This window comes from Conger conger, chromosome 12 (assembly GCF_963514075.1).
Source record: "Conger conger chromosome 12, fConCon1.1, whole genome shotgun sequence".
NCBI classification, from domain to species: Eukaryota; Metazoa; Chordata; class Actinopteri; order Anguilliformes; family Congridae; genus Conger; species Conger conger.
In genome coordinates this window covers 18,529,517-18,547,149 of record NC_083771.1, presented here as the reverse complement: position 1 = coordinate 18,547,149, position 17,633 = coordinate 18,529,517, and the positions used below count along the sequence as shown (strand labels likewise).

Here is a 17,633-nt window from a genome sequence, read left to right as displayed (position 1 = left end):
GTAAGAAACAGTGTGTAGTGTTTCGCAAAAAGTGTGTTGCAGAATTGCAAACAAAGGGCAAAGTAAAACATTTGTTTGTAAGGTTGGTTTGTTTAAGGCATGGTTAGAAAAGGTTTTGATGCTTTTGGTCTAAGCCTTCTATTTTAGTGTGTAAGCAACCAGAAAAAAACTGTAAGCTGAAATGGGCCAGTAACTAAAAATGTATTTCATTTAAAAAAGTTTGTTTTGCAAAATATCGCAATTCTATTGAAACAGACCACGGATCATAAAACTTCACTTCTAGATGTCCATTCGTTGCTCATTCTTATATCAACCTCATCATTGAAAGCTAAAACTTAGCATGTCAGGACACTCATCACGCCGTTTTCTTCACCAGTCTCAAACGTTGGTGATGTGATACCAATCAAATCAGTTTCTACGTGGCAACAGGTAAAGATTATTTTGAGTGATTGACTATTAAATCTTACAGCGCTAAAGCGCCCCAACCTTATCTGGCCCATTTTAACTGGTGGCTCAATTCACCTGACTTCACCTTTTTCACTTCACTTCACTTCACGCTTCACTGAAACTAAACTGGACCCGCATTTCAATCTGAGTTCCAATGTCTCTTTTTCATTTCCCAGAACACAAAACCTGACGCAATGTATGTACACCTTTATGTCCCCTTTAATGTAGCCTAATTCGTAAAATCCAAGAGTTGCATCTACTCCAAACAAGAGGCTTTCCATTAATGAGCCGTGCATACGGACATAATACGCATTCAAGATCACTCAGACACAGATCTGAAGCTGAACTAGACATTCTACTGACTTTAAGACCTCGCGGTGAATCAGACGTCGCTGACTGGCAACAGCCTTGGATTTTCATCAAGTGATGGAATGGGGCGGTGTAGGGTGCAACTATGATAACAGCGACACACTGTAGGCTAATATTGTGCAGTTAGGTTTACTACGCTCAGTTGTGTCATTCGCTCGAGTTCGTGAACTTGTGGTTTTGGCATCATCCAGATGGCGTGGACTGATTTCTTCTCGCATCCACTGTGGGCTTTTTCCACGCTGGTCTTTGGGCTCGTCCTGCGCTCACAACGGAGGGGACCATGGAATCCGCGCGCGTGTCCCGTGGAACTTAAAGGGAAGACAGCCATCGTCACTGGGGCGAATACTGGTAGTTGCGATTAAAGTACTTTTAATCCGATTAATGTTGAACATTTGGTATAGTTTATAAGTGCAGTAGCCCCTGTTGCTCCATCTCATGTGTGATCTCCCGACTACTTTCTTTTATCTACTAGGCAGTCGTGCGCTGCGTTCGAAACCGCATACTAGCATGCGACTGATTTTCATTGATTTATGAGTTGTATGCTAAGAATGCAATTTCATCCGTGGTCTGTCACTTTTCCGCCTTTTATTTTTTGTTTTTTAACAAGCGACTGTAGTGCTCGAAATCTTGCTTGGGATTCTATTATAAAAGGCCACAGTGAGAGCTTACATTTACAACTAAACGTGTAATTTCATAATGTTAACAGTTCTTACAACCCAGTATTCCTGAATCTCTTTCTCTCTCTACTGTCTCTCTACTCTTTCTCTCAGGAATAGGAAAGTTTACTGCCCTGGACTTTGCGCGGCGGGGCGCTCGTGTAATCCTCGCGTGCCGAAACGAGGCGAGAGGTTCCGCGGCTCTACAAGAGATTCGTCGCCTTTCCGGGAACCAGGACGTGCACCTGTGCCTGTTGGACACCTCCTCCCTTGCCTCCGTCAGGGCCTTCGCGGAGGGCATCCTGCGCCAGGAGAAGCAGCTCCACATACTGGTTAACAATGCCGGGGCCACAGGTGGTGTTTGGTTCCACACACCCCCTCCCTGCTTGACCAATGTTCACCTAAGATACATTTTTGCTTGGCTATTTATTGGCTCACCCTAGTCTTGTAATTCTATTGGGTATTGCTCACATTCAGAACCGATTAAGTTATTGAGAGTCTGTGGTAAAGCTGCTCTTGTTTTTTTTATTGTTTCATGTGCAAAAAAACACTATGCATTACTAGTCTACTAAGACTAAACATAAATGAATAGAGTGCAAATCAGATTGGTGCTTCTGACAGGTGCGCTTTTGATGCACATTTGGAAGGCAGCAAAACAGGAAAGCCAGGAAAGTCTTGGTAAAAAGGCAGGGGTGGCACTGGGATGGCCCTGGGGTGGCCAGTGAGATTTTAGGAGTGGCACTGGTAGCTTTGCGTAGCCTGGACTGATTCATAATGCCACTCAGGTGTGTGTGCCTACTTAACCAGGAAGCATGGTCCTCTGATTGCCCTGCTTCCTTCCTGCATACAGAGCCCAGCCCCTTTTTATACAATAATAATATAAATAGTGTGGCAACTGGCAACTTCTGGAAAGAATGTATCCTCCTTTCCTCTACTCGTCTCCTGCCCCCAAAGCGGTATTGGGCAGCATTGCTCCAGGGGAGGCTTTTCTCCTGCTTAGTCTAATATCAACTATGAGTCACTCTGGACAAAATCCAGTGAGCAGCAGTTCTGCAGACAGAAACACCTTGTTAATGAGAGAGGTCAGTGGAGAAGTGGCAGACTGGTCAAAGCTGACAGGAAGGTGACAGTAACGCAATTAACCACACATTACAACAGTGGTATGAAGAGCATCTCTGAACACACAACACGTCAAACTTACAATTGGATAGGCTACAGCAAGCATAAGACTTAAGTCTAAAAAATAAGTCTAATAAATACCTAATAAAGTGCTCACTGAGCATAAGTGACAGGTAATATTTTTCCAGTCGTTATATCCTGATGTGAGGCTACTAGCTTTCAATAAAAATAGCTTACGAAAGTAATAGCAGGCAGTAGATTGAGAGTAAATAAGCGACACCAGCTTGCAACTCACCAATCTGTGTCGTTATGAAAAAGTGTTCTCTCTACTGTTGCCTTTTTGTCACTGTAAAGACTTTAGTCTGTTTTTTATTTTCATTAATAAAAAAAAAAGAATTAATTCACATAATTAATATTAGCGACTAATACACCGACTAATGATTCCTGTCCTGTGTGTGACTGAGTGTGTGTATCAGTGGTTTGTGACTCTCAGTGGTGTGTATGACTCAATGCGTATGACTCCCAGTGGTGGGTGACTCTTGATTTCTCCCGCAGGCCTGAGCAGACAGATCACTCCTGATGGGCTGGAAATTTCCTTTGCCACCAATCATCTGGGGCCCTTCCTGCTCACCAACCTGCTATTGGGTCAGCCATTAGTCCCCTCTGTTTGCTATTGGCTGAGAAAACAGTCCACTCTGTTTGCTATTGGCTGAGAAAACAGTCCACTCTGTTTGCTATTGGCTGAGAAAACAGTCCACTCTGTTTCCTATTGGCTCATCCAGCAGTCCTCTCTGTTGGCTGTTGGCTCCCTCTAGTCCCCTCTCTGTATCTCTCTCTCTTTCCTCCCCTCTCTGTGTCTCTCTATCTCTATCTTTCTCTCCTCCCCTCTCTGCTCTCTCTATCTCTATCTCTCTTTCCTCCCCTCTCTGTGTCTCTCTCTATCTCTATCTCTCTCCCCTCTGTCTATCTCTCTGTCTCTATCTCTCTCTCCTCCCCTCTCTTTGTCTATCTCTATCTCTATCTCTCTTCCCTCTCTGTCTATCTCTCTGTCTCTATCTCTCTCCTCCCCTCTCTGTGTATCTCTATCTCTATCTCTCCCCTCTCTGTCTATCTCTCTGTATCTCTCTCTTCCCCTCTCTGTGTCTATATCTATCTGTATATATCTGCCCTCTCTGTCTATCTCTCTGTCTCTATCTCTCTCTCCTCCCCTCTCTGTGTCTATCTCTCCGTCTCTCTCTCCCCTCTCTGTGTCTATCTCTCCGTCTCTCTCTCCCCCAGACCTGATGAAAAGTTCGGCCCCGGCGCGCATTGTGAACGTTTCCTCCTTCACTCACTGGAGAGGCGAGGTCAACTTTGCGCATTTCCGTGGGGACAACCTGACCTACACGATGGACAGCATTTACAACCACACCAAACTCCACAACATCATCTGCACCAACGAGCTGGCCCGGCGGCTGCAAGGCACAGGTATCACCAGCAGGGGTGTGGGGGGAGGGCGTGACGCAGATGTGTCTGACTCTCCGTGTTGTGTGACTATAGGATAAAAGTATAATTAGTTAACCCTATTAACATATATTAAGTGTTTTTGTTTTTTCATTCCAATATGAATTGGCAAATGAATGATGTACAAATACATAAACAAAGCTGTACAGATTAACTCAACTCAGTAGTTAGTTATGCTTAGCGGACACTCCATGAAATCCTGTCTCAGGTAAGCAGCTTACATCTAATGAATTTCTCACAGCTTATTTCGCAGTGCTGTTAAGCGCACATGACACGATTTAGGATAGAAGTTATTTCGCTGACGCAAAGGGACTTACAATTGATTTACTGGAGTCACCCCTACCCTGGAGCAATGTGGGTAAGGACCTTGCTCAAGGGCCCAACAGTCATGTACCTTTACCACTATGCTAGAGGCCTGCCCACAGACAAGGGCCATCTATGCTGCTGAACTGTGGTTCACTATCTCCTCATGTACTCTCCGTGTGCCAATGCTCAGGAGTGACGGCAAATTCCCTGCACCCGGGTGTAGTGATGACTGAAGTGATGAGGAACTACAGCTGGCTGGTCAGGTTCGTCTTCAACATGGTGGGAATCTTCTTCCTCAAGGTAACTGCACTGCCCGTTAACATGCTAAACATGGCTGGCACACTGCGGTAACGGCACTACCTGCTAACGTGCTAAACATGCCTGGCACACTGAGGTAACAGCACTGCCTGCTAACGTGCTATACATGCCTGGCACACTGAGGTAACTGCACTGCCCGCTAACGTGCTAAACATGGCTGGCATACAGTACTTAACCGTACTGCCTGTTAACATGCTAAACATGGCTGGCACACTGAGTTAACCATACTGCCTCTAAAGTGCTATACATGACTGGCACACTGAGGTAACTGCACTGCCTGCTAATGTGCTAAACATGGCTGGCACACTGAGGTAACAGCACTGCCCGCTAACGTGGTAAACATGGCTGGCACACTGAGTTAACCATACTGCCCCTAGCATGCTATACATGACTGGCACACTGAGTTAACCATACTGCCTCTAAAGTGCTGTACATGACTGGGACACTGAGGTAACAGCACTGCCTGCTAACGTGCTAAACATGCCTGGCACACTGAGGTAATTGCACTGCCCGCTAACGTGCTAAACATGGCTGGCACACTGAGGTAATTGCACAGCCCGCTAACGTGCTAAACACTGTGCCCCCGAACAAGAGTAACTGTAACTATTTAAACAGCTTTCGCACAGATGTTTGTCTTGCATAACACAGTTCTGTCTACAATTGAACCACTGCAAAGGAATGCTTTCATTGAAGCAATGTTGTGTGACCTACATTCTGGATATAAAGTACATATATAAACTACAAACGAAGACTATTCCCTGAAAAAAACATGAAAATATATGTTGGTTTCAAGAAGACGTTGGAAAATTAGCTTGATTAAATAGTTATGTAAAAAAAGATAAACTACTCAATCATAGAATTCTGCAGACATGGTATGTGTTGGTAAGGCAGTTTCTCAGTGAATGAGCTCCATAGTCTGTTACTGAATCCAGATTGCTCAGGAGTTATATTCTATTTCTCAATGGGAATTGAAAAGAAAGGAAAACCTTTTTTTTTTTTCAGTTTGATGTGCTGTCCTGGGAACTCGTTGAAGGGAACAAACAAAGTGAGGTTTCAGATAAGGCGAGACCAGTGGTTCCCAACCTCGATCCTGGGCCCCCTCTCTGTATGCTGGATGTTTGCTATGCTATATTGCAAACAATTACATTAAAATATGTAACATTATTATTATTATTATTATTAATGAATTAAAGGCTGTGGTGAATCAATAGGCTTTAATTCGTGAAAGAGGAGACTTCCATAGCACACTCCCATGTGACAACAATAAACCATAATTACCTGCACAAATACAACTCTAATGTTACCCCATGGTCTGAGTGAATACTCCATTTTGACTGGCTGGAAGGTGCGTGTTAAAACCGTTTAACGATAGAACAGCAGGTGTGTGCGCTCGTGGATTGGCCTGTGTTGCTACAAAGGCCGTGTTGATGCTTTTGAGCTGTGTAACACAAAGATCATTAGGCAAGGGCTCATATAGCATATAAACACGTTGAGAATGTGAGCCATATTAATGTGAAAAACATGCATCATTCTAAGAAGATTTATCTGTGGCCACATACAACACACACTGAGGTGCCCTTCTTATCAAAACGTCACATGAGCGATATTTATGTATGTATGTGTCGCGATACGTAATCGGTAGACATTTCAGTTAGCTTAGGCTACAGTGTATTACAAACATATCTTTCTTTTTTTTCATTTATATGCTAACCTCAAAAACAAACACTTACATTGTTTTCTGGTTTTGGTTGTCTGGTTACCAGATTACCTACTGTAATGAGAAAAAAAATGGAAAAACTGGTTTTTCTTTCTTTCAATTTCTGTTGAGAAAGGGAGAAATTGACAAAAGTCAAAAGTTCAGATATTCTGCTTTTATTAAAGCTCTATATTAAGTCGGGATGTGAGACAGAACAACCGTGGAAAGTCAAGGATTAGAATGCGGCAGGCTTCATGACCAAAGGGCAGAACAGGCAATGGTCATAATCCAGCCAGACAGATACATGCAGGGTGATCAGAAGAGTAGTCAGCAAACAGGCAGAGTTCAAAAACAGGAAGGCAGTCGACACAGGCGAAAGTACAAACACGAAATCAAAAAAACACCGGGAGTCCAAAACCAGACAAAGATCACAACCAGAAAATCCAAAAACAAATACACAGAAAAACACACGGGGAAAACGGGTCAGAAAATACAGGGTAGAACCAGGGGAAAGGAATAAACAAAGGCAGACTCTGAAACAGGAAAAGACAAACTAGCCAAGGAGAAGAGCAAGCAGGTGGACTTAAAAACAAAACTTGAGACGGGTGCGTGGGGGTTGGACCCAAAATGCACGACTCAGAAACAATAGTTAAATAAAGTCCCGTTAGGGACGAGTCCCAGGAGCGTAGTAAACACAAGCAAAGTCCATACACGAAGATCCAGCCAAACAAATATAAAACAAACAAAAAGCACGGTGCCGAGGGAAGAGGCAATCTCGTAGTCGGTAGACGTGCAGGGAGGTCCGGTAGCAGGAGAGCAGTCAGCGGGGCAGATGAACAGGCGGACGGCAGGCAGAGGCGTAGTCGTGGGCAAAGCGGGAGTCGAAACCATGAAACAATCAGCGGGGCAAAAGTACAAAAACGGTAGGCGAGGACGTAGTCAAAAAACAAACGATGGTCACAAAACAGAAATCAATAAACTATGGTCGGTAAACAGGCTTGGATCGTAACGTGTAATCAAAACAGTAAATGCTCAAGAGTTGCGTGGAAAACAGAGGCAGACAATTTCGCAGTGAACAGTAGCGCGACTGGGCTATAAATGCGGGTGTAGACAGGTGTAGACAATTAGTTAGAGCGTAGCAAGGAAATGGAAAACAGGTGCGATGGATGACAAGTTTAACAAGAAGATTAGTAATCGTTAGTAATAAACCTATCCTGCCCTAGCATTAGTAAATTAGTAAATGACATACACGAGAAACGTAAGGTAACATGAACACATGATTAGTTTGTTAGTCTCTACCCAATCCTGATCTAGCGTTAGTAGTTTTAGTAAATAGACAAATGGAAACACTTAGGGAGTGAATGACAGAAAGAGAGAGAGAGAGAGAGAGAAAAGGCGGAACGCAAGGTTTGCGGAAAAACATGTAAAAGTGTATGCATAACAACGACCAGTTAACGTAACAATAAACATGCATCAAAACATAACACAAAGCGAAACTAAGACGATAATCACTCAACATAACCAGGTAATATAATCGTACGAAAACATAACTAGACATGACAAGAAAATAAATCGTAACGAGACATAACTAAACAACATGACGAACCTAGACAACATAATACATGATAAGACACTACGTGACTAAGACAACATAAATAAACATAAATAAACATAAAACATGGCGAGACAGACCTGAAACGTGACAGGACCCCCCCTTAACGACGAGGGGAGGGGAATGTCCTTAGTGGACAGCCAGACGGAGTCACCTGGTTTGTAGGCCGGAGCTGGAGTGCGGTGGCGATCAGCAAAACGCCGATTATGATCTGCCGTGCTTAGCAGCGCGGCCTTGGCATCCCTCCAAACCTTGGAGCACCGTTTCATGTGGATGGCGAGGGAGGGAACAGCGATCTTGGCTTCCTGGTCCGGAAACAGTGGAGGTTGGTAGCCCAAGGAGACCTCAAACGGAGATTTCCCGGTGGCGGCGCAGGGTAAGGTGTTGTGTGCGTATTCCACCCAGGTTAGCATCTTGCTCCAGCCGGCTGGATTCTTTGCCGATACGCAGCGTAGAGCGGCCCCCAGGTCCTGATTGGCCCTCTCCGTTTGGCCATTGGACTGAGGGTGGTAGCCCGAAGAGAGGCTAGCTGTGGCCCCGAGGGCCACGCAGGACGCCTTCCAAACTTGGGAGATGAATTGGGGGCCGCGGTCAGAAAGGATGTCCGAGGGAAGTCCGTGAATGCGGAATACTTCTCTCACCAGAACCTCTGCGGTCTCTTGGGCGGTGGGCAATCCAGCCAGGGGGATGAAGTCTGCCGCTTTGCTGAATCGGTCCACCACAGTGAGGATGGTGGTGTTACCTTCGGAAGGGGGAAGTCCGGTAACGAAGTCCACGCCGATGTGGCTCCAGGGTCGGCTGGGCACAGGCAGAGGTTGGAGTAGACCAGCAGGGGCTTGGTGGGAGGCCTTGCTTCTGGCACAGGTGGTACATGCCTTGATGAAGCGCCTGGTGTCAGGGATCATGGAGCTCCACCAGAATCTCCTCTTCAGCACCGCCAAGGTGCGGGTAAAGCCGGGGTGGCAGGAAAGGAGGGATGAATGGGCCCATTGCAGCACCTGTGTCCGAGCGGCTGCGGGAACGTATAGGTGTAATCCGGGGTTGGGCCTAGGATCGGGTTCATCCCGTAGAGCCCTCTGGATCACCGACTCGATCTTCCAGGTGACGGACCCAACGGTGCAGGAGGCCGGAAGGATGTTCTCTGGAACCTCACGCTCAGGACAGGTGTTAAACTGGCGAGAAAGGGCGTCAGGCTTAACGTTCTTAGAACCCGGGCGGTAGGTGAGTGAGAAGTTGAACCTCCCGAAGAACAGTGCCCATCTGACCTGTCGGGAGTTCAGCCTCTTGGCTGTCTGGAGGTATGCCAGGTTCTTGTGGTCGGTCCAAACGATGAACGGCTTCTCGGACCCCTCCAGCCAATGTCTCCACTCCTCCAACGCCAGTTTGACTGCTAGCAGCTCTCGGTTCCCAACGTCATAGTTCCTCTCCGCCGGGGACAGCTTCTTGGAGAAGAAGGCGCAGGGGTGTAGTCGGTTGTCAGCGGCCGCCACCTGAGAGAGCACTGCTCCCACCCCTGTGTCGGAAGCATCCGTCTCGACCACAAACTGGTGGGTGGGGTCGGGGTGTACCAGGATGGGAGCGGAAGAGAACAGTCTCTTGACCTTGGTGAAGGCCGTCTCAGCTTCGGAGCACCACCGGAATGGCACCGCAGGGGACGTGAGTTTGGTTAGAGAAGAGACCACTTGACTATAGGATCTAATGAACCTTCGGTAGAAGTTGGCGAATCCCAAGAAGCGTTGGAGCTGCTTACGTGAGGTGGGTGTGGGCCAGTCGGTAACTGCCAGAATCTTCTTGGGATCCGCCCTGATCCGTCCCCTCTCAAGGATAAACCCCAGGAACTCAACTGTGTCGGAGTGGAAGACGCACTTCTCCGCCTTGACGAATAGTCTGTTCTCCAGGAGTCTCTGTAAGACTTGCCTGACGTGGTATTCATGATCCTTGGCATTGGTGGAGTAGATTAAGATGTCATCCAGGTAGACGAACACATGGCGACCCAACAAGTCCCGAAGAACATCATTCACCAGGGCCTGGAACACAGCAGGAGCATTGGTGAGGCCGAATGGCATGACCAGGTATTCGAAGTGTCCGAGAGAGGTGTTGAAGGCGGTCTTCCATTCATCGCCCTCACGGATACGGACCAGGTGGTAAGCGTTGCGGAGATCCAACTTGGTGAAGATGGTGGTCTCGTGAAGTGGGTGGAACGCGGAGTCCATCAGGGGCAGAGGATACTTGTTCCTCACCGTGATGTTGTTCAGCTCTCTGTAGTCGATGCACGGGCGTAGGGAGCCATCTTTCTTCTGAACGAAGAAGAATCCCGCACCGACAGGAGAGGAAGAAGGGCAAATTAGTCCGTTAGCCAGGCAGTCACGGATGTATTTCTCCATCGCCTCCCTCTCTGGTCTGGAGACGTTGTATAGGCGACTTGAGGGAAGTGACGAACCAGGGAGGAGCTCGATGGCGCAGTCGTAGGGTCGATGAGGCGGCAAAGACTGAGCTTGTGTCTTGGAGAACACTGTGCCCAGGTCATGGTAAGGAGAAGGGACCCTCTCCAGGGAGGGTTTGGGAGTCTGTGGTAGAGCTGGCACTCCCTCTGCTGGTGGTGGGGCGGAACGCAAGCAGGACAGATGGCACTTCGGATCCCATGCTTGCACTTGGTTAGAACTCCAGTTGATCGTGGGGTTGTGTTTCTGGAGCCAGGGTAATCCCAAAATGAGTTGGTCATTAGGGGACTGGATGACGCGGAACTGGATCATCTCCCGATGGTTCCCAGAAATGATCAGTTGTAAGGGAATGGTGATTTGTGTCATGCGGCAGAAGGTCCTTCCATCCAGCGACCGCGCGTTCTCAGGATGGGGTAGAGGGAGGGTGGGGATGTTCAGTTCAGACACCAAAACTTTGTCAATGAGATTGGCGTCCGCTCCAGAATCCACCAACGCGTTAATCCGGGTCGTTCTGTCGGGCAGAATTAACAGAGTCGTGAGCGTGGGACGATGGTTGTCTCTGTCAGACCCCTCATATCTGTCGACAGCTCTCACCTCCACTGGTCTCCTGGTCTTGAAGGAGCACCAAGCCTGGGTGTGACCCGGCCTCCCACAGTAGAAGCACGAACCAGTGGTTCTGCGGCGTGCTCGTTCCTCGGTAGAGATCCTTGTACCGGCCCGGGACAGGTCCATGGGTTCGGATCCCTCAGACTGCTGCTCCTCCAGTCGAGGACTTGGCCCCTGCCTGGGGTAATGGTTGCCAGGAAGGATCGGTCTCTCCGACCGACGTTGTCTGGCACGGTTGTCCAGGCGGATCGTGGTGCGCACGAGCTGGTCGAACTGGGTGATGGGGTCCAGTCGCGCCAACTCGTCCTGGAGCGTCTCACTCAGGCTGGCCAGGAAGAGATTTGCCAACGCCGCATCGTTCCAGCTAGTAGCCGCCGCGAGGGTGCGGAAGTCGATGGAGTGGTCTGCCGCGGTCTTCCGTCCTTGGCGCAGAGCAATCAGTCTCTGGGATGGCTCCTGGTCGCTGGATGCGTGTTGGAAGACCTTCCGAATCTCATCGGCGAAGACTGGGTAAAGAGGAGGGAATGAATCCCCGGACCACACCACCGTAGCCCAGTCCAACACCCTCCCCTTGAGTAGCCCCATCACATAGCCAATCCGACGGTCGTCGCTGTTGTAGGTCTGGGGCTGTTGCCTGAACACGAAGTCGCATTGTAGAAGGAAACACCTCTCAGGTTCTCCACCAAACCTCTCCGGAGGGGGTTGTTGGGGCTCTCGGAATTGGCAGGTTCCCGTGGGGTTGAGCGCTGGGGATGTGGGTGGGTGGGAAGGCTCCTCCCGTGGTTGTGGCAGGACCGCGACGGCGAGCCTCCTCATCTCCGCACACAGTTCACGAATCTCCAGGTGAAGTTCGGAGATTCCTTGTGAATGCTGCCGGACGATGGCTCCTTGTTCCTGGAGGGCATGGAACATGGCAGGAGAGTCAGCAGGGTCCATTTTGGCGAAATTGTTCTGAGACGGGTGCGTGGGGGTTGGACCCAAAATGCACGACTCAGAAACAATAGTTAAATAAAGTCCCGTTAGGGCTTTATTCGGGATGAGTCCCAGGAGCGTAGTAAACACAAGCAAAGTCCATACACGAAGATCCAGCCAAACAAATATAAAACAAACAAAAAGCACGGTGCCGAGGGAAGAGGCAATCTCGTAGTCGGTAGACGTGCAGGGAGGTCCGGTAGCAGGAGAGCAGTCAGCGGGGCAGATGAACAGGCGGACGGCAGGCAGAGGCGTAGTCGTGGGCAAAGCGGGAGTCGAAACCATGAAACAATCAGCGGGGCAAAAGTACAAAAACGGTAGGCGAGGACGTAGTCAAAAAACAAACGAAACAGAAATCAATAAACTATGGTCGGTAAACAGGCTTGGATCGTAACGTGTAATCAAAACAATAAATGCTCAAGATGCGGGTGTAGACAGGTGTAGACAATTAGTTAGAGCGTAGCAAGGAAATGGAAAACAGGTGCGATCCAGGTACGATCCAAGTTTAACAAGGAGATTAGTAATCGTTAGTAATAAACCTATCCTGCCCTAGCATTAGTAAATTAGTAAATGACATGCACGAGAAACGTAAGGTAACATGAACACATGATTAGTTTGTTAGTCTCTACCCAATCCTGATCTAGCGTTAGTAGTTTTAGTAAATAGACAAATGGAAACACTTAGGGAGTGAATGACAGAAAGAGAGAGAGAGAGAGAGAAAAGGCGGAACGCAAGGTTTGCGGAAAAACATGTAAAAGTGTATGCATAACAACGACCAGTTAACGTAACAATAAACATGCATCAAAACATAACACAAAGCGAAACTAAGACGATAATCACTCAACATAACCAGGTAATATAATCGTACGAAAACATAACTAGACATGACAAGAAAATAAATCGTAACGAGACATAACTAAACAACATGACGAACCTAGACAACATAATACATGATAAGACACTACGTGACTAAGACAACATAAATAAACATAAATAAACATAAAACATGGCGAGACAGACCTGAAACGTGACAAAACTAATACTCAAGACATCGAGAAACAGGTGAGAGCGATAATGACAAGTAGGAAATACATATAAGGAGAGGGAGGAGCTGGTGAAACAAATAATGAACACAAAGCAGAACTACGGAAAGCAAAGTAGGATATAAAAGACAAAACACAATGGACTTATACAGAGAGAAACAAGGAGAGAAGCACAGGCACACAGACAAAAGGGAAGAAACAACAGGCAAAGGGCACGGACGTGACAATTATAGCTTATTTTTTGTTTCACCATGTAGCAATTGCAGGACTTTTTATACCTAGCCCCCCATTTCAATGTTTGAGACAAATTAACAGAAAGTCAAATAAAATAGTCATGTTTTGTGTTTGGTTGCATATCCTTTATAAGAGTTGTTTCTCCTGACTATTTTTCATAACAGGAAAGCGTTGTTCGGAAAACTGTCCTATGTGTTAAAGAACTAGACAACATATCTCCTGAGTCTAGTCCCACTCTCCAATTCCCATCGAGATCCATTGAAATGCGAAGAGTTTTTAGTATCGCTTGTAAGATACTTAATGTAAGATATCCGGACTCCTAGATATCCAGTCGCCGACTTCAGGAAGTCCGGGCATGCAAAGGATATGCAACCAAACAAAAAACATGACTCTTTTATTTGACATTCTGTTCATTTGTCTCAAACATTGAAGTGGCCGGCTACGCTGGAAAAACAAGCTTAAGTATCTAAGACAGATACTGTCTCTACTGGCAGCACAGGGGCTGGTTTGATGCCTAAGACTATGCAAGGGGCGGCCTGTAGCGTAGTGGTTAAGGTAAATTACTGGGACATGCAAGGTCGGTGGTTCTATTCCCGGTGTAGCAAAAATAAGATCCGCATAGCCGTTGGGCCCTTGAGCAAGGCCCTTAACCCTGCATTGCTCCAGGGGAGGATTGTCTCCTGCTTAGTCTAATGAACTGTACATGGCTCTGGATAAGAGCATCTGCCAAATGCCAATAATGTAATGTAATGTGATGCAAGGGTGAAGGAGGGGGGGAGTTTCACAGCAAAGGATTCCTGTGTTCTCAGTCACAGTCAGCAGCCTTTCCACCAGAGTCTTATCAGCGCTCTCTGAACCCTCAGTTGCGAAAAAATTGCTGGCTGATTGTCCTGACTGATAACTCTGCATTGGTTCCATTATTGCTTTGGGGTTGTTCATTCTCGCTCACCTGGTTTGTCACTGTGAGTCACTGTTGGAAGATTAGCCCTCGTTCAAGAACCACTCGTGAGAACAGGTTTGTTTAACATTGTGTCAAACCAATGTTGGGGTGGTTTGCATAAGTGCACAACATGACTTTAACATCAACATACCATATATATGATTATAACAGAGTGCTTCGCCTTTCTTTTTCTACTGGTTAGAATATTATAAAACAAATTATGCCAGAGAAATACCGCAAAGCCTGGAAAGTGCTGCAACTGTACCTGGTCTCCCCGACTGTTCGGACACTACATTTAGAGCATTAGTCATTTTTCCCCATTCCTTGGCTCCAATATTGACACTGTTAAAAATGATGTAATAATAATCTCAAAAATAATATCAAATGTATTATAAATGAATCTTACAAACAAGGTATGAGAAGGTTAGGGTAAGAATATGAGAATGTTTTCACATAAGGCCCATTGTCCCTGCAATATCTACGATAACACAAATCAAACGTCCACAACCCTGGTGGTAATGAAATCAATTGAAATGTATATATTTGTTAATGTATTGAGATGCTGCAACTTTTCACAAGATGGAGATGGAAAATGATTGTTATTTCAGATGTTACAGTATACTGTATTTTTTCACATTTACAACATTTTTATGAAGGACAGTTGAAGCACATTTTAGTTGCATTTTCTGACTGTGACTCACAGGAACTCCCTGTACCCCTTCTCCCCCCCCCCCCCCCCCCCCCAGTCGGCCGAGGAGGGGGCTGTCACCACCATCTACTGCGCCGTGTCCGAGGATGTGGAGGGGATCACTGGGAAGTACTTCGACAGTGACTGCTCCCTCGTCCTCCCCGCCCCCTTGGCCCGAGACCCCGCCCTGGCCGCCAAGGACTTTGACATTTGTGAGAGATTGACAGCCAAGCTGTGAGCTCACTGCTGGAGAGGATAGGGAGGAGGAGGAGGAGGAGGAGGAGGAGGAGGAGGAGCCTGGGCAGTAGCTGGATCCCGCTCTGAAACCACCAACTTTCAACCATACATTTTCCACACAGCACTTCAGAGTCAACCTTGGCCCTGTTTCATGAAGCAGGATTACTGAGCAAAAACACGGACCACACACAAATCTGGAACATGGACAGCAATAGAAAGAGCTTTACTCTAACTCTGTAATCCTGCTTTGTGATACAGTTGATCTCATGATGTAGCCAAAGGAAAACATGGCACACAAGCCACAGATTTGGAATATAGGGGACAGGCCTTGAAAGAGAGTCTTTCAAATGGTGACTGAAAATGGAGCCTTAATTTCAATACCAAAACCATTTGTACTTTGCTAAAAGCTCTGGGGGGTATTTCACAAAGCAGGATTACTGAGTATGCTGGATAACTGCACTGAGTAAAGCCCAGAACAGCTCTTTTTACTTAGGTCTATGCTCCAGATTTGGGAGGGTTCCAGGTTTCACTCAGTGCAGTTATCCAGTAACTCCACTAATCCAGTATCCAGTTAATTCCACTTTAAGCAGGCTGGCACAATGTTAAATAGGGCCCTGCTCCTGGTTTTAAAGGTATACTATGCAGGATGATTCTATCTGTTGCAGACTACCATGTGATAGCAATCAGCCAAGACGACTGTGGTCTGTATTGTAAGTTGCAATATCACACGAGGAAGCAAGATATTTGTTTACTTGTTTAATGAACAACTGCTGGTACATTATCTTCTGATGTCATCTCCCTTCACTCCCTCCGCCCTCTCGCGGCACCCTAGCATTTATAGGCAATGTATTCCTGCGAACCATAAAGTAGTCCCACAACACATGGTCTAATATGATTCATGAAACATCGACTCTGTCACTTTCCACACAAGCCATTTCACTGACGTTACTCTAACACCAGGGGATTTCAGTCTGCTCTCGTGTGCCTGGAAGGAAGCATTGTACAATTCTGTAACATAAGCGTGCATACTCACTAACACATCGATTTATTTTCATCAGACATTCAGAATGTCTGGGAGTCTATGATTTAGGCATGAGCTCCCTGCCCAGGAGTGGAAATCTCCCAAAAATATAAGCAGCAGTTCTGCACAGTGGGACCGAGCTATCATGGCCAACCAGCTGACATACGAAACTGAATTTAGTTAGGTAATAACTGCAGCTACTTACTGTAATGGACCAAATGCTAGCTGGCCCATTGCTTAATGGTTAGCCACCAAGGCTAATCTCTCGCAAACCCAGCTCACCACTGTACACAAACCCGGCCACAGCCAGTCCATACACATCTCATCCTGCCCTCCTCCTTCTATTGGGTCATAGAGCATGTGATTTCAGAGTATTTGACACATGCTTTTCAGATACACAGTAATGCACAGTAAAGATTTGTAAACCCAGAAGTTGCGAGGAGTTTTTCTAAAAGCAAATACAAGTAGGCGAGCAAGGTATTGGGCAGAAGCGAACTCATACACAGGTTGTGAGTGTATCATGGTAATGAGCATGTTTGTTTTATAATATTTTCAAGGTGAGAATCCTGCATAGTATGCCTTTAGGGTTGTACATTTTGGGAAAACACCTGCCACTGAGTGGAGTTGTGATGAGGTAGGATATGAAACAGGAGGGTGTGAAGTCTTTTTTTATTTTGTTCCATAAACAGGGTAGCGCAAATTCTATATTTTTGTTGACATGCAATGCACAATATGTTTTTTAAATGTAGTGACATTGTGTCATATAGCTGCATTGTGTCACAATCATTCAGGTGTTACACAAACAGAACACACACACAATCAGTACAGCAGGGAGGGGAGACCATAAAACTTTATTCGAAGATTTTACAAAAATTAGGTGGTTTCTTCCAGATAACTGATTATAACTTCCACCATTTCCTTTCCAGGAAATTGCTCAAATTCCTTCACTTTTAGATTATTCCAGTCACTAAAAAGATATTGATATTGAGTCCATTACAAAAACTAGCACTGCAACTGCAAAGTGTGGATCCACTGGCAACTGACAAAAAATCACAGTGAATATCCTGTTTCTATAACATTACGATGTTGTGGAAGAAAAGTTTGTGGAAGGATTTTTCAGAGCCTCATTGCACACTGTATGATGATGTTGCATGAATAAATATTCTCCAAGTGAAATCCAGAGTGGTTCATTTCCACAACAATGTTCGCCATGATTCTTTTTTCATTTTAATTAAAACATTTTTAAATTTGTTTCCGATTTTCTCCCATTTTAAATTTTTCTCCAAATTCTGCTAATGTTTATTTCATTATTTGATTCTATTACAACAAAAAATCTTTTTGACACAGGAAAAAATATAGGCCCATTTCATGAAATTCCATTCCAACCAGAGCTTGAAGTAGTTGGAAAAACAAAATGCATGAACT

At 46.1% G+C, this 17,633-nt stretch overlaps 1 protein-coding gene across 2 annotated transcripts; it reads left to right on the top strand.

Annotated features, from left to right (window-relative positions):
* The first annotated feature begins 819 nt into the window (after positions 1–819).
* zgc:64106 (uncharacterized protein LOC393348 homolog) lies at positions 820–17,384 on the top strand. 2 transcript variants are annotated; one of them, XM_061262765.1, is made up of 6 exons: positions 820–1,164; positions 1,587–1,826; positions 3,147–3,236; positions 3,870–4,058; positions 4,591–4,700; positions 5,721–6,086. In XM_061262765.1, exons 1-6 carry the CDS (start codon positions 1,008–1,010, stop codon positions 5,907–5,909), a joined length of 975 nt encoding a protein of 324 aa, XP_061118749.1. In that variant the 5' UTR covers positions 820–1,007; the 3' UTR covers positions 5,910–6,086. The 2 variants fall into 2 exon arrangements, with proteins under 2 accessions (XP_061118749.1, XP_061118750.1); XM_061262766.1 differs by lacking the exon at positions 5,721–6,086 and adding an exon at positions 15,009–17,384 and having other exon boundaries at positions 834–1,164.
* Positions 17,385–17,633: the final 249 nt, after the last annotated feature.

Bases quoted from the DNA above. Each gene is read 5' to 3' on its own strand.
- zgc:64106 (XM_061262765.1), top strand. From the start codon at position 1,008: ATGGCGTGGACTGATTTCTTCTCGCATCCACTGTGGGCTTTTTCCACG. The intron at 1,165-1,586 runs GTAGTTGCGATT...TCTTTCTCTCAG, and splicing joins CGTCACTGGGGCGAATACTG to GAATAGGAAAGTTTACTGCC. The intron at 4,059-4,590 runs GTATCACCAGCA...GCCAATGCTCAG, and splicing joins CCGGCGGCTGCAAGGCACAG to GAGTGACGGCAAATTCCCTG.